The 23,121-nt window shown below is 37.3% G+C and overlaps 1 protein-coding gene across 1 annotated transcript in view; it reads right to left on the bottom strand.

Annotated features, from left to right (window-relative positions):
- Nucleotides 1–23,121, bottom strand: part of LOC146310009 (immunoglobulin mu heavy chain-like) — a 97,990-nt gene that overhangs the window by 67,437 nt on the left and 7,432 nt on the right. Inside the window, exon 2 of the mRNA XM_084745287.1 lies at nucleotides 18,326–18,618. Within this exon, the coding sequence (XP_084601413.1) occupies nucleotides 18,326–18,618 (293 nt within the window). The remainder of the gene's footprint in view (nucleotides 1–18,325; nucleotides 18,619–23,121) is intronic.

Here is a 23,121-nt window from a genome sequence, read left to right as displayed (position 1 = left end):
TATAAGAGAGGAAGAGTTTGCATAGACGTCCCTCTGCAGCTTTAAAAAGACAACAAGACACACACATACATTTACATAAGTAGAGTCTGATTAGAGCTTCCACCATGGACAAATTACAAAAGGAAAATTTGCATTTGTGTTTTAGTAAAAATATATTCAAGTTTAGTTGTAGTTTATTTTTTAATTTAAATGGTAAAGAAAACAATGAATATACAGTGCAGGAAGAGGCAAAAAAAAACTTAGGGGGCTTATTTAAAGCCTCACCTAACAAAGTTAAAATTTCAACGTTCTCACAATTAATACAACTGACATCAGTAATGAATCTCAGCATAAGTTCAGTGAGGAAGACTATCTTAATGTCTCATTCATCCATAACTGTCTTTCTTTACCTCCCTCTCTTTAACCACAAATTCTAAATTGATCTAATTAGCCACAATCTCCATCCATCAGCCATGTTGTTGTGTCTGTTCTCCTCTTTGACACTTTCAGCTGTCATTTCTGCTTGGAATTGTTGCGACCCTCTTCCACCCCATTCCCCTCCAGTTCCTCTAGTCCAGTGCGGAGGTTGATCTCATCAGAAGTCCAGTCCTCATTCCATCCAGATCTTCAACCATCCCTTCACCACCACCAGTGTCTAGACTCCACTGAGGGGTTTCCTTTACTAATCACGGCTTCATTACCCTCTTTATACATGATGTCACAATGGAGTCTAATCGCCAAAGACTTTTCACATTTCTCATCTTGACTGTGCACATGTCAGTTAAATATTTTCTATAGACTCAGAACGAAGTCTCTCCTGATTAAAATGTAGTTGCTTTTTAAGTTATAGTTATAGTTAGATGTTATTTTCTCCACCATTGCACTCCATGAAAACAGGGGAAATGTTTTCCCTATCATTTCCAGGCAATAATAAATCAATAAATACATGCAGCTTTTATTGAGAGATTCTCTCAGTCTCTTCTGTACTGATGTTGGAACTCAAATTAGATCTACATGGATACATTAAAACATTCAACTCTTCTTCTCCCTCGCACTGACAAACAAATAGTGTTATTTAGTAATTCACAAACATTATTTGTCATAAACTCATCAAAGAGCACTGTCTTTATTACTGTTGACATTTAAAATGTGTGTGTGGTTGAGTCACATGGTTGTTGAGTATTTGTGCAGGTCTGTTGGTGGTTTGTATCACTGTGGCTCGACGTACACAGTAATAAACAGCTGTGTCCTCAGGCTGTGCATTCTGTCCTCTTATTGTCACTGTTCCAGCTGAAGTGTCTCTGCTGGAGCTGAACTTGTTCTTCAGAGCATTATTTTGATAAAAGTTTCCTCCTCCATACTGGTGGAAAATCCACTCCATTGTTTTTCCTTCACACTGTCTGATCCAACCTGTTGCATAGCTGTTATCAGTCACAGAATAACCAGAGACCCGACAGGTGATGGTCAAATACTGTCCAGGCTGCACAACCATTGAGTCTGGCTGGATGAGATCAATACTGTTCACACCTGTGGAAACAGAAATCAACATTATCTCCATCATTCATGTGAATATTCAGTGTTTCTAATGTGTTTCTTAGTGTGAATCCACTGAAAGCTCCTCACAGGATCCAGCAGCCAGCAGCAGCAGCAGAGCTACAGAGAACATGGTTGGTATTGAAGGTGATCTGATGGGAGCTTCTCTTCTTCTGCTGCAACTGACAGCATGATATCAAGTCTTTATATCAGACTGTGAGGAAGTTCACTTTGCATAGAGAAGGACACTGACAGACTATAAAAGAAGGATCAACTGTCCTCTCACAAGCAGTCATAGCTGAGAACTGTGTTGTGAACATTTATTTTGACTCACATGGAAGAAAATGTTTTTAGTTTTTTGCTTTTTTGACTGAGTTTTATAATTCACAGACTTTCCAATATTAGTTAACAAAAGCAAATGACAGCGTAATTTTTACACAGAGACAGAATATTTACTGTTTCCAGTCTCAGCTACATGTAGGAGAACAGGAATTAAACAGTTTTATTGAGACTTTGTTTTTCTGAGTGTGTTCATGATGTTGAATGTTAATTTCTGTTAATGTGAAAAGCAGAAAGTAAAGTTTTGACTTGTTTTGACATGTTTAGTTTTTGTACAGAGTTTCTTCCTCCTGTGTCACTGTGGGTATCGAGCACAATAATAAACAGCAGAATCTTCAGTCTTCAGACTGTTCATCTGCAGATACACCTGCTGTCTGCTGTTGTCTCTGGAGATGGTAAACCGACCCTGAACTGACTGAGAGTAGTAGCCGCTACTGTAGATATAAGCGATCCACTCCAGTCCTTTTCCAGGAGCCTGTCTGACCCAGTTCATCCCATAGCTGCTGAATGTGAACCCAGAGGCTGTACAGGTCAATCTGTGAGATTCTCCAGGTCTTTTAACCACTGGTTCAGATTCTGTCAGAGTCTGACCATCAACACCTGTCAAGACAAAAAAGTATGTGTCACTTGTTATGTTGGTAAGAAAAATGAAAATATGTCAAATAAAGATCAGTGAATATTTTCACCTGTCCAGCAGATAGTTAAAAGCAGCAGTCCTGTCCTATAGTCCATCATGTTAAACTGTGTGTCCACTGTTCTCTGTCCTCCTCTCTGCAGTCAGATAAGTAGAGGTGGAAGACATCTGAGTTTTGCATTGACTCCTCCTCAGGGAGGAAACAGTTGGACTGGAGATATTTAAGGGGAATGAATGTCCCACTGTCTTCACATTTGTCTGACATATTTTAATTCATGTAAAATGGCTATCAGCATGTAGAAAACAAATTTATCATTTAATGTACATTTATCATAATTATACAAAAATGTTAATGTTGTCCAAAACATAACATTTCTATTGAGATTAATAAAATGATAATAGTCTTGATGTCAAGGCTCTGTTACTCAATAGTCATTACAATCATAATGGGCAGCACATGACAACATTTACAACAATAAAAATAAAAAAACAAACAAACATGTTAACCTGTTTAAATTGTGCATTTCTGTTTGATATAATTTATTTGTATTTTTGAGATCAGTTTGATGAGTACTAGTGGAGGATTTGGATTGTTGTGTATTGTTTGTCTTTACAATGTGTATTATATTATATGAGTATTGTGAGGATTCAGCATGGATGATGGAAACATATCAACAAAAATCTACACTGCAATAAATATAATAAAGACAAAATGTGACGTTCTCAGTGGTGGTAAATAGAGGAAGTAGTTTTTGTATGACTCTCCTATTATTGTCTCTCACTGTGTCTCTTCTGGCACAGTAATACACTGCTGTGTCCTCAGTCTTCAGACTGTTCATCTGCAGATAGACTTTACTGCTGGAGTCGTCTCTGGAGATGGTGAATCTACCTCGGACTGACTCAGAGTAATAGATAGGAGTACTAGATGTGTGTACAAGAGCGATCCACTCCAGTCCTTTTCCAGGAGCCTGTCTGATCCAGTTTCAGACTTCGCTGCTAAAGCTGAATCCAGATGTTGTGCAGGTGAGTCTGTGGGATTCTCCAGGTTGTTTAACAGCTAGTTCAGACTCTGTTATGGTCTGACCTTCAGCACCAGTCCAAACAAACAGAGCAAACAACAAGAGTGTCATCTTTCTGTCAGCCAGCCATTTTCACAGTGAGCGTCTGATTTCAAACCCATCAGTCTCCTTTAAATATGATGTCAACTGGATCTCTGTGACAATTTGTTTACAGGAAGCTCCTCCTACATCACATTCTGCTTTTAGAGTCACATTCAAAATAAAACCTGACAGTTAGCAAATACTGATTTAAAACAACTGGTACTTCATGACTACAACAAACTGCTGAGTCAATTTAAAATATGATAAAATATGAAAATATATTTAGTCTTTTTTCACTTTGGTTTTCTTAACAGATCCAGCAGATTTATTCTTCAAAAATTTGACTCAAATAAGTTAAACAAAGGCCTCACTGCTCCTGATTTTAATTAAAAACCCCCCCCGTTAATTTCAGAAATTCGAAGATCATGAAAAAGATTCATTTGATTTTAATTGTAAGATCCATTTATTTCGTTTATATACATATATATATATATATATATATATATATATATATATATACATATATTTATTTATTTATTTATTTACTTTATGGGTTTTATTTTGGTTTTATTTTGTTATTGAAAACAAAAGTGTGTTTGAAGCCACAAACATACGGAGAAACTTGAGAGGAAATTAACTTCTAAAAACCTGTGTCATGACATGAAACAAAAAACTAATTGCTGTTGTGTTCAGGAAAATGTCTGCAGGCTTATCTGTCAAATAATGTGTCTGAAAGTGATCTATTATGTCACTATTCAATATTAGATTCAAAAATAATAAAAACAAAAAAGTAACAATTCTCTAAAAGTGTGTAACTGCACTTTATCGTTTTCTTTGACTGCTTGACATGAGGACATTAATGATGTGAGATAATTGTGGTGAAGATGAAGTGTATATTTGGCTGAATTTGTGGAATTTGACTTGTGGATAATCAAAACATGTTGAAAAAAACTAACATCATAATAAATGTAATGCAGATAATATTTGAGTCTCCCAGATGTGGTGGTAAATAGAGGAAGTACTTTTTGTATGACTCTCTGATTATTGTCTCTCACTGTGTCTCTTCTGGCACAGTAATACACTGCTGTGTCCTCAGTCTTCAGACTGTTCATCTGCAGATACACCTGCTGTCTGCTGTTGTCTCTGGAGATGGTAAACCGACCCTGAACTGACTGAGAGTAGTATTTGCTGCTACCACTAGGTTGAGTGAGATATGCAATCCACTCCAGTCCTTTTCCAGGAGCCTGTCTGATCCAGTGCATGCTGTAGTCACTGAATGTGAATCCAGAGGCTGTACAGGTCAATCTGTGAGATTCTCCAGGTCTTTTAACCACTGGTTCAGATTCTGTCAGAGTCTGACCATCAACACCTGTCAACACACAAAAGAATATTATGAGAATCAAGATTGAAAATTGAAGTTATAACAGCTACAAATCAAGATCAGTGAATATTTTCACCTGTCCAGCAGATAGTTAAAAGCAGCAGTCCTGTCCTATAGTCCATCATGTTAAACTGTGTGTCCACTGTTCGCTGTCCTCCTCTCTGCAGTCAGATAAGTAGAGGTGGAAGACATCTGAGTTTTGCATTGACTCCTCCTCACAGTGAACCAGGTTGGACTGGTGACTTTACTTTAAACTCAGAGGACAGACTGAACAGTGTCCTCTGTTCATAATTCATTGCTAATATTTATGATTAAAAGTTATTGATATTAGTATTATTATATAATTTAGTTTCAGTTAATGAAGTATGAAACATATTTTCTTTTGTTTGAGATGGGCAAACACTTATCTTGTCTACATAAGTTATTTTTTGTCAAAGTTCAAAATTTTATATCAACATAATATGAACAGAATTTCATACATTTTCTTTCAGGGGAGCTCTTAAGTTTTTTGACTGCATACTTTTTCTTATTAATAAATTTCATGTACAATAGACAACAATAAAACTCAGAGCACAAAATTCAACCTCTGACAACTATTGAAATTCAGAACAAATCTCACATTCAGTTGCATGAATATAATAATTTGACTTCATCTCTTAATTGTATTCAAGGTTCTGCAGGAAGTTCTCAAGCAGTGATCAGGTTTCTATCAGGATTCATCAGATCACAGAAAGAAGCAGGATCCTGATCATGTAACTCTTTAAAAACAAACAGTCAAATCTTAAAGTCATTTCTAACATGAACAAGCAGCAGGATCAGTGTAAAATGTTCACTTTTCTGAGTGTATTCAAAGCCTTACAGAAGCATTTTTATGAGCTGTAGTCAGTGAATATTTTACCTGCTGATTCCAAAACACACACATAAAACACAAAAATACTTTAGTTACAACTGGAGGAGATAAAAGACTGGATGACTTCTCCAGGTCAACAAATGAGACAACAATTTACAGCAAATAAAACATTTTGTCACATGTCACAGTGTGATGTTAAATGTGTTTCTGGATATTTGTGCAGGTTTGTTGCTGGTTTATATCAGTAACATTATTACACAGCTGTGTCCTCAGGCTGCACATTCTGTCCTTTAATATTAACTGTCCCAGCAGAAGTGTCTCTGCTGGAGCTGAACTTGTTCTTCACAGCATCATTTTGACAAAAGTCCAGTCCGTTTATTTTCCTTCACACTGTCTGATCCAACCTGTTGTTTTGTTGTTAGCTGTAGTTATAAAATACCTACAGAACAAATTCAAGACTAAATTCAAGAAAAAATTTAACTTCCATGTTGTTCCCTCCTTATTCCACAACTTCACATCTTGTTCCCCTGTACCTTCATGTATGTATCTGTACATACTGTCCTGGTTCACCATCAGTACCAACCACTGTAAACTGGGAGGATTTACTATGATTAGATTATGATTATGAATTTTAATGATTTTATTTCATAATATTTATTTACACCCAAATTAGATGTATTTATCAATTCTGCTCAGCAACATTTAGTGGATCGTCCATATACTGGATATATCATGTATAAATGTTCAAATATATTCTCAACTTCTGCTGTTTAAAATCAATAAAGAGATTATTATTAACCACTATGTTGACTGAAATGTACAAAACAGGAAAACACAAACCACAAAGTCAGCTGTTGCTGTCACAGTGTGCATGCATGTGTGTGTGTTAAGTAACATTGTCATGTTCTCATTGGTTGGTGTTATCAAATGTTGATCTTCTGCTGCCACCTGCAGGTCTTTGGAAAACATGTTTGTAAAGCCTCTCTGCTTCTTTTAACCAGTGTGTGTATCTGGCACAGTAATACACAGCAGAGTCCTCTGGCTTTAAGTTGGACAGTCTCAGATACACCATGCTGTTGCTGTCATCTCTGCTGATTTCTATTCGTCCTTGCACACTGCTGGCATAGATGTTTCTGCTGGCATTGGAGTAGCCGCTACCTGTCCATTCCAGTCCTTTTCCTGCAGGTTGTCTGATCCAGTTCATAACACAGCAGCTAAATGTGAAGCCAGATCCCCTGCAGGACAGACTGAGAGTCTCTCCAGGCTTTTTCACCACTGAACTGGAAGGAATGGACTCCATACTCTGACCTGTACAAGCTGATGAGATGAAAGGAGAGAGGAACCACAGAAAAAAGTGAGACAGTCATGTGTGAAGTTTTCTGCTCTCACTGACTGACCATCAGTCCATGTTGTGTGATAAAAGATAAAAGAGCAAGAAGCAGGAGAACTCACAGGGCAGAGAGAGAGCAAGCAGCAGAAGAGTGAGTGTGTTCATCATCCTGAGGCTGGAGATGTGACCTCTGATGCTCCACACAAAGTACAAGAGCAGTCAGCAGGACACAAGTACACTGCACACACTGAAGATTTGCATCAGGATATCATTCAAGGATTCAAGGATTCAAGGTACTTTATTGTCATACCAGCTCACCTTTACAGTTTATGGTACGAAATTGGTACTCGGGGCCGGGATTGAGCCATAAATAATTAAAAACAAAGTATTAAAGAGCGCAGGTAAGGCAAGAGAAGAATATACACAAGGCAATATACAAGTAAGGCAAATCATGAGGAGGGAGTGGCTCATGTACACACACTCTGTTACACTTTACTTTCATTCTGTCATTTATTTTGTCTTCATGTTTTAATGTAGCTGATTGTCCTTCCATGTTAGAAACAATATCACATCAGAAAACAGGACATTCTCAAATATTTCTTAATAATCATAAAGAAGAAATAATATGGCAGATGGCGATATGAAAGACAATATCTCATCTGGTTATAATTGAATGATTCATTGACTGATATATTTATGTTTTTGAGGACTTTATTGTGAAGCGACATGATTGTTTTTATACTGTTAAAGGATTCAGATTGTGGCTGTTTGAAGCCACAGACATACAGAAAAACTTGGAGCCTTAAGAGGAAATAAACTACTGAGAAGCTGAAAATTATGTGATGAAATGCAAAACACAAATTGCTGTAGTGTTCAGGAAAATGTCTGGAGGCCTGTCTGCCAAATAATGTAAATAAGTGTGATCTTTTATATCACATCTAAATCTTACATTCATCAATTAACTAAACCATTTAATGAAACAAATGCTGTTTATTGTTTGGCTCCTGTTTTCTCTGAGGAGTCATTTTAATGAAGCTCTGAATGAACAGGATATGCATATTTGGTAAAATCATTATATCTCTGTTTTGAAATATTTTGTTAATCCAACATTAATGATTCTCTCATTCAGTGTCACAGTTTTGAATCATTTTCTTGGACATTAATCATGTGAGATAATTGTGGTGAAGATGAGTCCTGTAGGATTTTGTACAGCTGTTCAACCAACTCCAGTCACTGTGAGTCTCGAGCACAATAATAAACAGCAGAATCTTCAGTCTTCAGACTGTTCATCTGCAGATACACCTGCTGTCTGCTGTTGTCTCTGGAGATGGTAAACCGACCCCGAACTGACTGAGAGTAGTAGATGCCACTACTGTCACTGTAAATTAAAGCGATCCACTCCAGTCTTTTTCCAGGAGCCTGTCTGATCCAATTCATGCTGTAGCTGCTGAATGTGAATCCAGAGGCTGTACAGGTCAATCTGTGAGATTCTCCAGGTCTTTTAACCACTGGTTCAGATTCTGTCAGAGTCTGACCATCAACACCTGTCAAGACAAAAGATATGTGTGTCATTTGTTATGTTGGTGAGAAAAATGAAAATATGTCAAATAAAGATCAGTGAATATTTTCACCTGTCCAGCAGATAGTTAAAAGCAGCAGTCCTGTCCTGTAGTCCATCATGTTAAACTGTGTGTCCACTGTTCTCTGTCCTCCTCTCTGCAGTCAGATAAGTAGAGGTGGAAGACATCTGAGTTTTGCATTGACTCCTCCTCACAGGGAGGAAACAGCTTGACTGGAGATATTTAATGAAACTGGAGAATTAAAAGAGAGTTTAAAGAGTATTTTGTGTAAAATGTCTGTCTCTATTAAAATCACAATCATTCAAATTATACAGAAATGTTACAGACAATGTTTATTGAAATTAGTCAAATTATATACTCTATTATATATTATCTTATATTATATATATTATTTGTATGAAGGTTCTGTTTCTCATTAGTCAATTTGGGCCGCATATGAGATCATTTATTAAAGTACAAATAATCAACAGTTTTATATAACAGCACTGAATAATAAATAACACCATTTTTGAAATGTTATGTCCTCTATTGTCATCTCATCATCTCACGTCACAATATTAATCAATGTTTTCAATTGTGGACATTTCAGTTTTCCAGTTATGTTCTGATCAGGTCAAGTTTTCTGTCTGATCAAATGTTTGTCAGTTTGTTTCACTTTGTTTCAAACTAAATTAATGAAATTTATGTTTTGTTCACTGACATACTGTGAGTGATGTAACATTATCAGAAAGAAAGTCACTCATTTGTAGCATCACTATGATTTGATTTTCGACAAAAAAAGTCTTAAAACTCATGAAGTTTGAAGAGGAAGAAGAAAAATGCATCATTGTATGATGCATTTTTTAAAAGTAGTTTTTTCTGTTTTGTTGAATTAATGTTGTAATTACAGTGAGGTTGTCATCTTATAAATACAGGCGTCACTGTTATGATAAACTGTCCCAACACACTGACAAACACATTTTTATTGATGATGAAATGTGTTTCATTCAAAGGGACATTAGTTTTTAAAGTCCTGACATGCTTCAGTGATTCTCACACAGAGATCAGTGTTGTTCAGTTTTTGTACAGCTTTGTAGTCTGCTGTGTCACTGTGGCTCTCGTGCACAATAATAAACTGCAGAGTCTTCTTGTTTTAGACTCTTCACCTCTAAGGACACAAGACTTCTGGAAGTGTCTTTGCTGATGGAAAACTGGCTCCTTTTCTTTGGGCAAATATTGTTCCAGTTCCTGCATCAATGCATCTGATCCATTCCAGTCCTTTCCCTGGTTTCTGATGAATCCAGTGCAGCCAAGACAGAGCAAGTCCTTCCACTTTACAGGACAGAGTGACTGGTTCTCCAGCTCTGCTGACCACTGGCTCTGAGGACGTGAGGGACTGACCCTGAGCAGCTGAAAGAGACACACAGTTTAGATGACGGGGAGTCAGCAGACATCCAAAGCTCCTTTTCTCCTCCTCCGCTGGACACCGACTTCACTCACCTGAAATGAGAGCCAAGAGGAAGACACTTTGTACAGCTGTCATGGTGGGAACTTGGCTGAGTGTGCAGCTGCAAAGGCTGTAATGAAGGATATATATTGTGCAGGCAGAATGGATGGAGACTGTCATCAGTGTGTGAATTTGCATTTTACCAATCAGAGATTTTGGAGTTAAAAACAGACTGAGACACCAAGAATAAAGAAGTTGTATAAACTGTAGTTCAGTCCACAGTTTGAGTGTCACTCAGTTCAGATCTATGACATCAGCAGGTATGAGAGTCTCGTTATAGAGACAGAGGAGAGACAAACTGGACACTGACTGACATCTAGTGTTTTTATAAAAGCAACTGCAACATTATTTTTCACTCTCATGTTGAGACCAACTTTAGATGGCAAATAATATAAACATGAATGTATCTGAAATGTTAACAAGGTATTTTTTATTTGTTTGGAGAGGAAATGATCATTACAGGAAGACTTTTTGTTGATTTATGTGTTTAATGTTTATTGTTGGTTAATGATGAGATTTTTCAGGGTCTATTTTCATGATTTTATTGAAAACAACAAAAGATGAATTCAAAGTGTAATTCTTTCTCAGGATCTACTACAAAAAGCCCAGAAGTGTTTGTTAAACTAACTCGGCAACAAAAAATAAAAAAAATGAGACAAAAACTAAAACAATGTAACAAATGAAGGCACAGGTTTATTTCTTCTCAAAGAGAGATGTATCTGACTTTTCTTTATATTCAGGTACAAATAACTTTGTCTGTGTCATTTGTTACATCCCTTAGCTCGTGATGGGAAAAGGGAAGGAACATAAAACCAGTTGTAATTGGTAAATTAAAGTTGTTTATTTGTACAGGCGGTTAAATGAGGCAAGTACTGTCAAAGCAGGCAACAGGGCCGTCAAGTGCTGCTCAACTCAAAGAAAATAGTAAAATGAAAAGAGAGTGCCCAGAATGGGGCTTAACAACTACCTACCATGGCTAAAAGGAAAAGAACAAAAGGGAAGCCTGTAGCTATCTACCTGGTCGAGGTTAAACAAAAATACAAATGAGACAGCACCCCTTTGCCTGGTGTAATGTAATGCAAATGTAGCTCCCTCTGTTCCAATTCAGTAAGCTGCAACAGCATTGTATGTTACTGTTATGACAGTTTTCTGACAATTAAATTCTTTAAAAAACTCAATATATCGTTGTGCCTATAGTATCGCAGTATATCGCAATATATCGCAATATATCGTACTGTTACCCCTGTATCGTGATGCGTATCATATCGCCAGATTCTTGCCAATACACACCCCTAGTTGATAAAGTTACATTCTCATGAAATGCAACTTTAAAGCCAGTCATACATCAGTGGTACTCAAATATCTCTGTGTTGTATCATATTAAATGACTTGACTTTAATTAGTAGAAATGTTTAGTATTTATAGTTGTTTAATTTCAGCAGTCAGATTGCTGTGCTGTCTTTAGTCCTTTTATGAACAAGTGATCTTTGTTGTGTTTTTTATGTGTAAACTGTTTAGTAATAATGTTTCTAAGGAACAGTTCTTTGTGTAGGACTTTGTATGATGCAGGGACAAAAATCATTTTCTTATTTTGAAAGTAAAGTAGAATACATTATAAAACGGCAAAAGAAAACTGCTTCATGGTTGAACTCTACCAGCCTGAGAGATGAGTCCTGTAGGATTTTGTACAGCTGCTCAACCAACTCCAGTCACTGTGAGTCTCGAGCACAATAATAAACAGCAGAATCTTCAGTCTTCAGACTGTTCATCTGCAGATACACCTGCTGTCTGCTGTTGTCTCTGGAGATGGTAAACCGACCCTGAACTGACTGAGAGTAGTAGATCTCACCACTGTCAGATCTGATCAGAGCGAGCCACTCCAGTCTATTTCCAGGAGCCTGTCTGTTCCAGACCATCCACCTGCCACTAATAGAAAGTCCAGAAGCTGTACAGGTCAATCTGTGAGATTCTCCAGGTCTTTTAACCACTGGTTCAGATTCTGTCAGAGTCTGACCATCAACACCTGTCAAGACAAAAGATGTGTGTCAATTGTTATGTTGGAGAGAAAAATGAAAATATGTCAAATGAAGATCAGTGAATATTTTCACCTGTCCAGCAGATAGTTAAAAGCAGCAGTCCTGTCCTATAGTCCATCATGTTAAACTGTGTGTCCACTGTTCTCTGTCCTCCTCTCTGCAGTCAGATAAGTAGAAGTGGAAGACATCTGAGTTTTGCATTGACTCCTCCTCACAGGGAGGAGAGAATTAGCGTGAATTTGGCTTTCAATTTAGCGTTCAGTAACACTGGAGAATCATTGTTCAGGAGTCATTCCTTCATGTCAGTCAATTTCACGTTTCTGTTAATTAAGTATTAATAGCACCACCACATTTCCTGTAATAAAACTTGCAAATGGTCATTTTAGTTCAGATATCTGTCTCATTTACAAACAGTTTATTTGAATTAGTTTTAGTATAATTCATTTTGGCATCATGTGTTGTGCCAGAAATAGTTTATTCATTCAATATCAAGGGATTTCTGTATTCATGACCATTGGCTGTATACTACTTTTCACAATGCATTGTGGGATACTTTCAATCCACAATACAAGGTATGTAGCATGGCTGAATGCAACCGTAGCATACTGGAATGGTTGATAATGACCTTTGTTGTCACACTTGCAGATCAGGAACTTGATCAGGCAACACAGGATAGGAAACTGTTCATAACTCAGGAAAAGAGTTAACAAAGTCTCTGGGGTTTCGGCTCGGTTCCTCCTTCAAGTCGAAACCCCAGGAAGTGGAATAATGAGTGACTGTGTGAGCCCACAGATCCAAGCTGCTGATCAGGAACCAAGTGAGTAGTCAGATGGAGCAGATGAGCTGACGAGGAACAAGCAGGAGGTGGGTTGAGCGCAGGGGATTCAGAGCCAGATGAGTAGACAGGCAGAACAGACGAGCCAATAGGGCAGAGGCAGAAGATCAAGGACAGGTGAGGGATCGATGAGCCGACAGGTAGGCAAACAAAGAACACTCATACAGGAACACATGTGGTGAAACAGAGTCTCTGAGCCACAGATAAGTAGGTGGAAACAATCACTCTGTACCATCGTCGAGTGGAAACACCAGGCAGTCACAGACAAGCAGGTAGCAAGGACGCCGACACAGATCTCGTGGTTGGGGACAGAAGGTGTGTTGACCATGACAGACAGAGCAAGCAGGTCAGAGGCATGCAGAGTGGACAACGAGGAATCAGTCCAGAGATGGACATTGGAAAGTCTTGCATGGATACAAAGAACAATCTGGTAATGAGTGAGAGAACTGGAGAGGCTTATATACTGAGTTGATCACTGATGAGCTGCAGCTGTGAGACCAGGTGAGTGGAGAAAAAGTGAAAAAAAATATTATGAATGTTATTGAATCTTTAAATAAAGGAAAAACATGTATCCTTATGGATGACATGAATACTGAATACTATGCTTTTCAGTCAATACAAACAGTTTTCATTGTGTTGAATTTCTTGTTACATGAAATGTCTTTTCAAACAGTATGAACTGAAATAATATTATTAATTCGCAATAATACTGTAAATCAGAAAGAGAAGACACTTTGAAAAATGCTTCCTGTGTTCAATATTATTAATATTATTGTCTATTTTAATAAAAAGGTGTTATATCCCTTTCACTTTTTCATTGTTCAATGTGTCTGTTTCTGTCTTTACTGTAACAGTGAGCTGGTGTTGAAATCATTAGTGGTCTGAGGGCTCCTCCTCTGGTGGCTTCATGTTACAAGTGTTCAGACACTGAGGGGTTTTTGTTCAGGTCTACTGATGGTTTGTCTTATTGTGTCTGTCTGATCCAAGCTGTGAACAGAATAAGAGACCTGACAGGTGATGGTCAGACGGCGTCTGTTTGTGAGGAAATACAGTATCCAGGCCAGAGTGCTAAATTTGACAAGAGATAAGATAAAGATACACGATGGCATCTTATGTGTTTAGCTCGTCTGGAAATGTGGTCTCACACATGGTGCTCCTGCTTTTTTAGCCTGTGATGTTCTGGATTGATTGACACATGTCTTTGGTGTTGAAGTGTCTCTCCAGTCTCTGCTGATGTCTCCTCTTTGCCTCCTTGATGTCACCTTTCAGTTTTCCTCTGGTGGTGCTTTCGTTCCTTGCCACCTGAACAAAGGGCATCTTTGAGAGCATTAAAAAGCACAATATACATATATATAGAGGCAAAAAACACAGAGAACTTGTTTGAAGCCTCAACCTAAATGTGGTGAAAATGTCTCTGAGTTCTCACAACTAATGTAAGCGATGTCAAGCGGTGTTGTTGTTAAAGTTATAGTGTAAGTTGATCAGATGTTATTTTCTACACCATTGCATGAAAACAGGAAAAATATTTTCCCATCTTTCTCAGGTAATAATATATTATTAAAACATGTCTTTTATTGAGAGAGAATCAATCTTCTCTGAGTCTCTTCTATACTGATGTTGGAACTCAAATGAGATCTATACATTAAAACACTCAACTCTTCTTCTGTCTCCCACTGACAAACTAACAGGCTGATTCAGTAAATTCATAAAATATGATTTTTATATTCTCATCAAAGAGCACTGTTGTTACTTATGTTAACTTTTAGAACATGTTGTTGGTTGTTGAGTATTTGTGCAGGTCTGTTGGTGGTTTGTATCACTGTGGCTCGACGTACACAGTAATAAACAGCTGTGTCCTCAGGCTGCACATTCTGTCCTCTTATTGTCACTGTTCCAGCTGAAGTGTCTCTGCTGGAGCTGAACTTGTTCTTCAGAGCATCATTTTGAGTAAGGCTTCCTGCTCCCCACTGGTGGAAAATCCACTCCATTGGTTTTCCTTCACACCGTCTGATCCAGCCTGTTCCATAGCTGTTATCAGTCACAGAATAACCAGAGACCTGACAGGTGATGGTCAAAGACTGTCCAGGCTGCACAACCATTGAGTCTGGCTGGATGAGATCAATACTGTTCACACCTGTGGAAACAGAAATCAACATTATCTCCATCATTCATGTGAATATTCAGTGTTTCTAATGTGTTTCTTAGTGTGAATCCACTGAAAGCTCCTCACAGGATCCAGCAGCCAGCAGCAGCAGCAGAGCTACAGAGAACATGGTTGGTATTGAAGGTGATCTGATGGGAGCTTCTCTTCTTCTGCTGCAACTGACAGCATGATATCAAGTCTTTATATCAGACTGTGAGGAAGTTCACTTTGCATAGAGAAGGACACTGACAGACTATAAAAGAAGGATCAACTGTCCTCTCACAAGCAGTCATAGCTTAGAACTGTGTTGTGATTTTTTGACTCACGTGGCAGAAAATGTTTTTTATGATTTGGTTTTATTATTGACAAAATTTCTAACGTTAGTCAACAAAATCAAATAAAAGCATAATTTTTACACACAGACAGAATATTTACTGTTTCCAGTCTCAGCTACATGTTGGAGAACAACAATTAAGCAGTTTTATTGAGACTTTGTTTTTCTGAGTGTGTTCATGATGTTGAATGTTAATTTATGTTAATGTGAAAAGCAGAAAGAAAAGTTTTGACTTGTTTTGACATGTTGAGTTTTTGTACAGAGTTTCTTCCTCTTGTGTCACTGTGAGTCTCGAGCACAATAATAAACAGCAGAATCTTCAGTCTTCAGACTGTTCATCTGCAGATACACCTGCTGTCTGCTGTTGTCTCTGGAGATGGTAAACCGACCCTGAACTGACTGAGGGTAGTTTGTCACACTACTATCAGTGTTAATCCAGGCAATCCACTCCAGTCCTTTTCCAGGAGCCTGTCTGATCCAGTGCATCCAGGAGCTACTAATAGAGAATCCAGAGGCTGTACAGGTCAATCTGTGAGATTCTCCAGGTCTTTTAACCACTGGTTCAGATTCTGTCAGAGTCTGACCATCAACACCTGCCACAGAAGACACAGAGAAATAAAATTATATAACTGAAATGAAACCTTTTACAGATCAAGATCAGTGAATATTTTCACCTGTCCAGCAGATAGTTAAAAGCAGCAGTCCTGTCCTATAGTCCATCATGTTAAACTGTGTGTCCACTGTTCTCTGTCCTCCTCTCTGCAGTCAGATAAGTAGAGGTGGAAGACATCTGAGTTTTGCATTGACTCCTCCTCACATAGATGAGACAATAAGATTAAACTCATCTTTCATTTTAATGTTTAGTGAGATGGGAGAGTCAGTGCTCAGGAGTCATTCCTCCAAGTCAATTAATTTGTTTGTCTGCATGTTTAAATTTCATTTTCATAAAATGTCTGTGAGTATAAACAACATTACCAAATTCCCACATGTGAAGACTTTGACAATATAAATTTCATAATATCACCAAAGTAAGTGTTACATTACATTCATTAAATTTTCATAAAAAAAAAAATCCCCCAAAAGTTGCTCATTGTGTTTCACATTTGATGTTTTTTCACAAAATGTTCATAAGTCAAACCATTTTCACTTCATCAAATAACTCCATGAATGCCATAAATGTGCATATTTTCCACTCAGTATAGAATTTCTCTTGTATTTAATTTCTTGTTTGATTAAATTATTTAAAAAGCACAGTGTGATAAAACATTGTGAGTCAGACAGACAAGAAAAATACCTCCTGTATTCAGTATTATGAATATTTTCGTATATTATTATAAAAGGTGTCATATTCTGTTAAGTTTTTCACTTACATTAACAGCACTAAAATAATTAACTGAACCACGAGATACAGTTTTTCAGGACTTTTTACTGTTCAGGTGCAGATTCAGTTAAACAGGTACCAATCCACTGACACATCACCCAACCTACCAAACAGGTACACTGACCACTATGTCAGCCAACAAAAAGTAGTGCCTTTCCAAAGCGTGCAAATACTGTGTCATTTCCTCAAATACATAACATATTCCTTTTATTTTTTCATTGTTAAATGTGTCTGTTTCTGTCTTTACTGTAACAGTGAGCTGGTGTTGAAATCATTAGTGGTCTGAGGGCTCCTCCTCTGGTGGCTTCATGTTACAAGTGTTCAGACACTGAGGGGTTTTTGTTCAGGTCTATTGATGGTTTGTCTTATTGTGTGTCTCTGGCACAGTAATACACAGCAGTGTCTTCAGTCTTCAGACTGTTCATCTGCAGATACACCTGCTGTCTGCTGTTGTCTCTGGAGATGGTAAACCGACCCCGAAATGACTGAGAGTAGTAGATGCTGCTACTGTCGCTGGTGATAGCAGCAATCCACTCCAGTCTTTTTCCAGCAGCCTGTCTGATCCAAGCAGCATGAATATCACTACTGAACCCTGAATATGTGCAGGTCAGTCTGTGAGATTCTCCAGGTCTTTTAACTGCTGGTTCAGACTCAGTCAGTGTTTGACCCTCAGTACCTACAGACAGTTAAACAGCTCATTAGTTACTGTAATGCAGCCATATTGTCTTTGTAGCAGGAGGTTTGTCAGAAAAACACTCATTGTTCTTACCTGCCCAGTTAATAGACAGGATGAGAAAAACAAGCAAATAATCAGGTGTGATCATTGTAAAAGCCAGTTGTCTCTGTCCAGTCTACAGTGTGTATGTCAGTGATTTAGTCTCTGTCCTTCACTCTGCAACACATATGTAGAGATGGAAGAGATCAGAGTTTTGCATTGACTCCTCCTCCTCACACAGAAACACAACACATCTCACATCTCTGGAAACAATATATTTTAGATCATTATTTTACATCATGATTACATTTATCATTTTATAGTTAGTGATTTCAAGGTGTTCAACAGTAATGTTTATTTTTTCCTAAATTAGATGTATTTATTTATTCTGCTCAGCAGCATTTGGTTCATTTGTATACTGGTTGTTTCATGCATGAATGTCCAAATATATTCTCAACACCTGCTGAGAAACAAGAAGTCACAAACCACAACATCAACTGTTTCTTTCATAGTGTTCATGCATGTGTGTGTGTTTAGAGGCTCTGTCATTCTCTCCTTAGTTAGTGTCATCTGACTTCATGTGTTCTGCTGCCACCTGCAGGTCTTTGTAAACAAATGTTGTGTGGAGTTTTTGTAAAGCCTCTCTGCTTCTTTTAACCAGTGTGTGTATCTGGCACAGTAATACACAGCAGAGTCTTCAGGCTGCACATTCTGTCCATTTAGAGTTACTGTTTTGCTGGAAGAGTCTAAGTCGATACTGAACTTGTTCTTCAGTGAATCTTTGTAGTATGAAGCTCCAGTATATTTCATTCCAATCCACTCCAGTCTTTTCCCTGCAGGCTGTCTGATCCAAGCTGTGTAGTAGCTGCTAACAGAATAAGAGACCTGACAGGTGATGGTCAGACGTTGACCTGGCTGCACAGTCACAGAGGCTGGCTGTGTCAACTGTTCACACTTCACACCTGTTAAAAAAAAGAAAATGTTTTGTAACAAATGATCAAGTTCTGCTGCAAAAGAAGAACTGTTGACTTTGACAAATCCAGAGAGACTCACATCCAGCTGCCAACAGCAGCAGCAGAGCTACAGAAAACATGGTTTATGTTGAAAGTGACGTGCTGTGAACTCCACTGACAGCCTGATGGCAAGTTTTTATAGCTGAGTAACAAGGAAGGTCAGTGAGTTTGCATAGAATCAAACATATGAAGCATCAATGTTGGTCTAACTGGAGCCAATAGAAGAGTCTGTTGACTGTTATTATATCTGCAGAGTGAAAACATGCCTGCAAATCACCTCTGCTTTACATGTGATATTCAACACTGAATGTGTATTGACAACAGTTTGATATTAAACCATTATGCAAATTGTTGTATAATTTCACACCATAATAAGGAACATTATTACTGCAATCACAATGATTTGCACACAGAAACAAAAGGAGTAACCACCAAAAATGTATCTTTCTGTAATTCATGTTTACAGTGTTTCACCTGTTTTCATGTGATTAAAACACACTTGAAGATGAAGGATTGTAATGACAGCAGTCAGAATCATGTAAATAGTATGAAAACTTCAGTCTCATGCTGCTGGTTTGCAGATTTGCATAAAAAACCTTTTCAGTGTTTCAGTGTTTGTAGATATTTGAATGACTGTTGTATCATGCAGTGTGATTTATAGTTTTGTTATTTGGGGTTTTCATGTTATTTCCAAATAAAATTAAAAAAATGAGAGACAAAATCAAAAACAATGTAACAAAAATAGGAAAAGGTTTATTTCTGCTCAAAGAGAGACGTAGCTAACTTCTCTTTATATTCAGATACAAATAACTGAAACTAAATAAATGAAACTTGTCTGTTTTATTGAATCAAACAGTCACTGTTCTCACCACATGTTGATAAAATTACATTTGTCATGAAATGTAACTTTAAAGCCAGTCATACATCAGTGGTACTCAAACGTCTCTGTGTTGTATCATATTAAATGACTTGACTTGAGGACATTAATCATGTGAGACAGTGCAGGGTCCATGAGGATGAGAAAATGTTTCTTCCTGCTGTATTAATCCTTCATCCATCTGAACCATCTTTAATAATCATCAACATCATTTTTAGACATTATTGCATCTTAATTAGTAGTTGTTTCATTTCAGCAGTCAGATTGTTGCGCTGTCTTTGTCTTTGTGTTTTTTTTTTTTTTTATGTGCACACTGTTTAGTAATAATATTTCTCAGGAACAGTTCTTTGTGTAGGACTTTGTGTAAAACCCCTGTATTACACAAGTATCAATTTGTTATTTAAAAATGAACGTAGAATTGAATAGGAAACTGCATATGAAAAAACTATGTCATGCTTGGACTCTACCAGCCTGAGAAATGAGTCCTGTAGGATTTTGTACAGCTGCTCAACCAACTCCAGTCACTGTGGCTCTCGAGCACAATAATAAACAGCAGAATCTTCAGTCTTTAGACTGTTCATCTGCAGATACACCTGCTGTCTGCTGTTGTCTCTGGAGATGGTAAACCGACCCTGAACTGACTGAGAGTAGTATTGGCTGCTGCCACTGCTGATATACGCAACCCACTCCAGTCCTTTTCCAGGAGCCTGTCTGATCCAGGCGAGATCCAAGAAGCTGAATGTGAATCCAGAGGCTGTACAGGTCAATCTGTGAGATTCTCCAGGTCTTTTAACCACTGGTTCAGATTCTGTCAGAGTCTGACCATCAACACCTGTCAAGACAAAAAAGAATATTATGTGAATCAAGATTGAAAATTTAAGTTATAACAGCTACAAAACAAGATCAGTGAATATTTTCACCTGTCCAGCAGATAGTTAAAAGCAGCAGTCCTGTCCTATAGTCCATCATGTTAAACTGTGTGTCCACTGTTCTCTGTCCTCCTCTCTGCAGTCAGATAAGTAGAGGTGGAAGACATCTGAGTTTTGCATTGACTCCTCCTCACAGGGAGGAAACATCTGGATCAGACTTGGATTTGTTACTAAAATTTACAAATTAATATTAATTGTAATTTATAACCAAAAGTCACAATCAAAAATCACAATCAAACAGTTAAAGACTGACATTTATGTGTGACCTGATGATACTCAATGCATGGTACCCAGAATAACCAGGAACTAGAGGCTACTGTACCAAAGTGCTGATTTTATTAGAGTGCATGGAATAAAGCAATTCTTAGTCACAAATCTGATCAAAACTTAAAACAACAAGCAAAGAAAAAACAAACCAAGAAAAAACAATATGAGGAGACTTAAACCACACACTAAAACACATGCAGTACTTCTACCATTCTACTCACCTTTAAACATTATAGAATTTTTTGTTTAATCACAAACTATGATAAGGATAATTGTAGCTATTCTTAATGTGAATATCAACATGAATCTAATTGAAAACATCATTATATTCAATATTTATTGCGGAGACAAAGCAGCAACCATCAAGAATGTTAATAATGATAATAATAATAATAACTTTATTTGTATAGCACTTTTCATACAAAAGGAATTGTAGCACAAAGTGCTTTACAATCATAGAAAAGAGAACACCCCCCCCCCCCCCCCCCCACACACACACACAGGATCATACAAACCCACACAATCAGCACTTATGTTACATCATGATACTGAGGAAACGCCATCTTGAATTAAAAAGAAATGGAATGAGGAAACACAGGAGATAAGTTTGAAATATTAAAACAATAAAAGTATACATAATAATAAAAACATAGAAATAAATAAATAAATAAATACATAAATATATAAGATAAAATAAAGTATGACAGATATAAAAAAGAATAAATTGAATAAAATACCTAAAAACTGATCAAATTAAAAATTTAGTTAAAAGCCAGTCTAAAAAGTTTGGTCTTAAGTTTGCTTTTAAAAATATTAATATTACATGTCGCCCTCAGATCTTCAGGTAGGCTATTCCATAAATGGGGGGCATAGTAGTAAAAAGATACCTCATTGTATGTTTTAGTTTTAACTTTGCAACTTTGTTGTTTTCTATAATGTTTACAGTGTTTCACATGTTTTCAAATAATTAAAACGAACTTTAAATATATCAAGCACAGCTTTTTAGGATTTGTAGCATTTATTAATTCATTTATTTGCTCACTTACTGTTTTTACTCACTATATTTAAGACAAACAGAAAAACAGTGACTGCAGGACCAGGATCACAAAAGTCTGAGAACTTAAATCTGATTCTAAGTTTGGATAGAAGTCATTCAGAAGACAAACGGAGAAACTTGGAGTCTCTGGAGAAAAACAGCTGCTCAGGAGATGTGACAAAATGCAAAAGACTACATCTGAGTGTGGACTTGAAAGTCAGTCAGTTAAGATCAATGAGAACAAGACCAGATCTGAGCGTCTCCTTATAGGAACAGGTTTGAAAAAAACTTGACACTCACTGCCCTCTACTGAGTTTATACAGGAAACTGCAACATTATTTTTCACCCTCATACTGAGGCTCCCTTTAGATTCCACATCAGACATTACTGTCTCTTGAAATGTTTTAGTATTTGTTGTAGTTTAATTTCAGCAAACAGATGTTGTGTTGTCTTTGGTCCTTTTATCAACAAGTGATCATGTAAAACAGTGTATATAATATAATAAAATATAATAAATACAATACAATATAAAAATAAAATATACACAGTTTAATAGAAATTCAAATAAAGGTACTTCATACTCGAAGCCTGAGAGATGAGTCCTGTAGGATTTTGTACAGCTGCTCAACCAACTCCAGTCACTGTGAGTCTCGAGCACAATAATAAACAGCAGAATCTTCAGTCTTCAGACTGTTCATCTGCAGATACACCTGCTGTCTGCTGTTGTCTCTGGAGATGGTAAACCGACCCTGAACTGACTGAGAGTAGTAGATGCTGCCAGCAAGATTACTTATAAAAGCAATCCACTCCAGTCTTTTTCCAGGAGCCTGTCTGATCCAGACCATATGGTAGCTGCTGAGTGTGAATTCAGAGGCTGTACAGGTCAATCTGTGAGATTCTCCAGGTCTTTTAACCACTGGTTCAGATTCTGTCAGAGTCTGACCATCAACACCTGTCAAGACAAAAAACATATGGATGTCATGTGTTACATTAGAAGTACAGAAAAAATATGTCAAATAAAGATCAGTGAATATTTTCACCTGTCCAGCAGATAGTTAAAAGCAGCAGTCCTGTCCTATAGTCCATCATGTTAAACTGTGTGTCCACTGTTCTCTGTCCTCCTCTCTGCAGTCAGATAAGTAGAGGTGGAAGACATCTGAGTTTTGCATTGACTCCTCCTCACAGGGAGGAAACAGTTGGATCAGATTTGGATTTGTTACAAAACAAATGACAAAAAAAACAGCTAAAACATCTATATTATGACTGAGGTGTCCAAAAAAATCACTTCACCAACCATTTTTTGTCATATTTTTAATACTATGAACATCACATTTCTGTGGATA

The sequence above is a fragment of the Lutjanus erythropterus genome, chromosome 19 (genome assembly GCF_056507025.1).
Source record: "Lutjanus erythropterus isolate fLutEry1 chromosome 19, fLutEry1.hap2, whole genome shotgun sequence".
NCBI classification, from domain to species: Eukaryota; Metazoa; Chordata; class Actinopteri; order Lutjaniformes; family Lutjanidae; genus Lutjanus; species Lutjanus erythropterus.
This window is presented reverse-complemented; position numbering and strand designations above follow the sequence as displayed.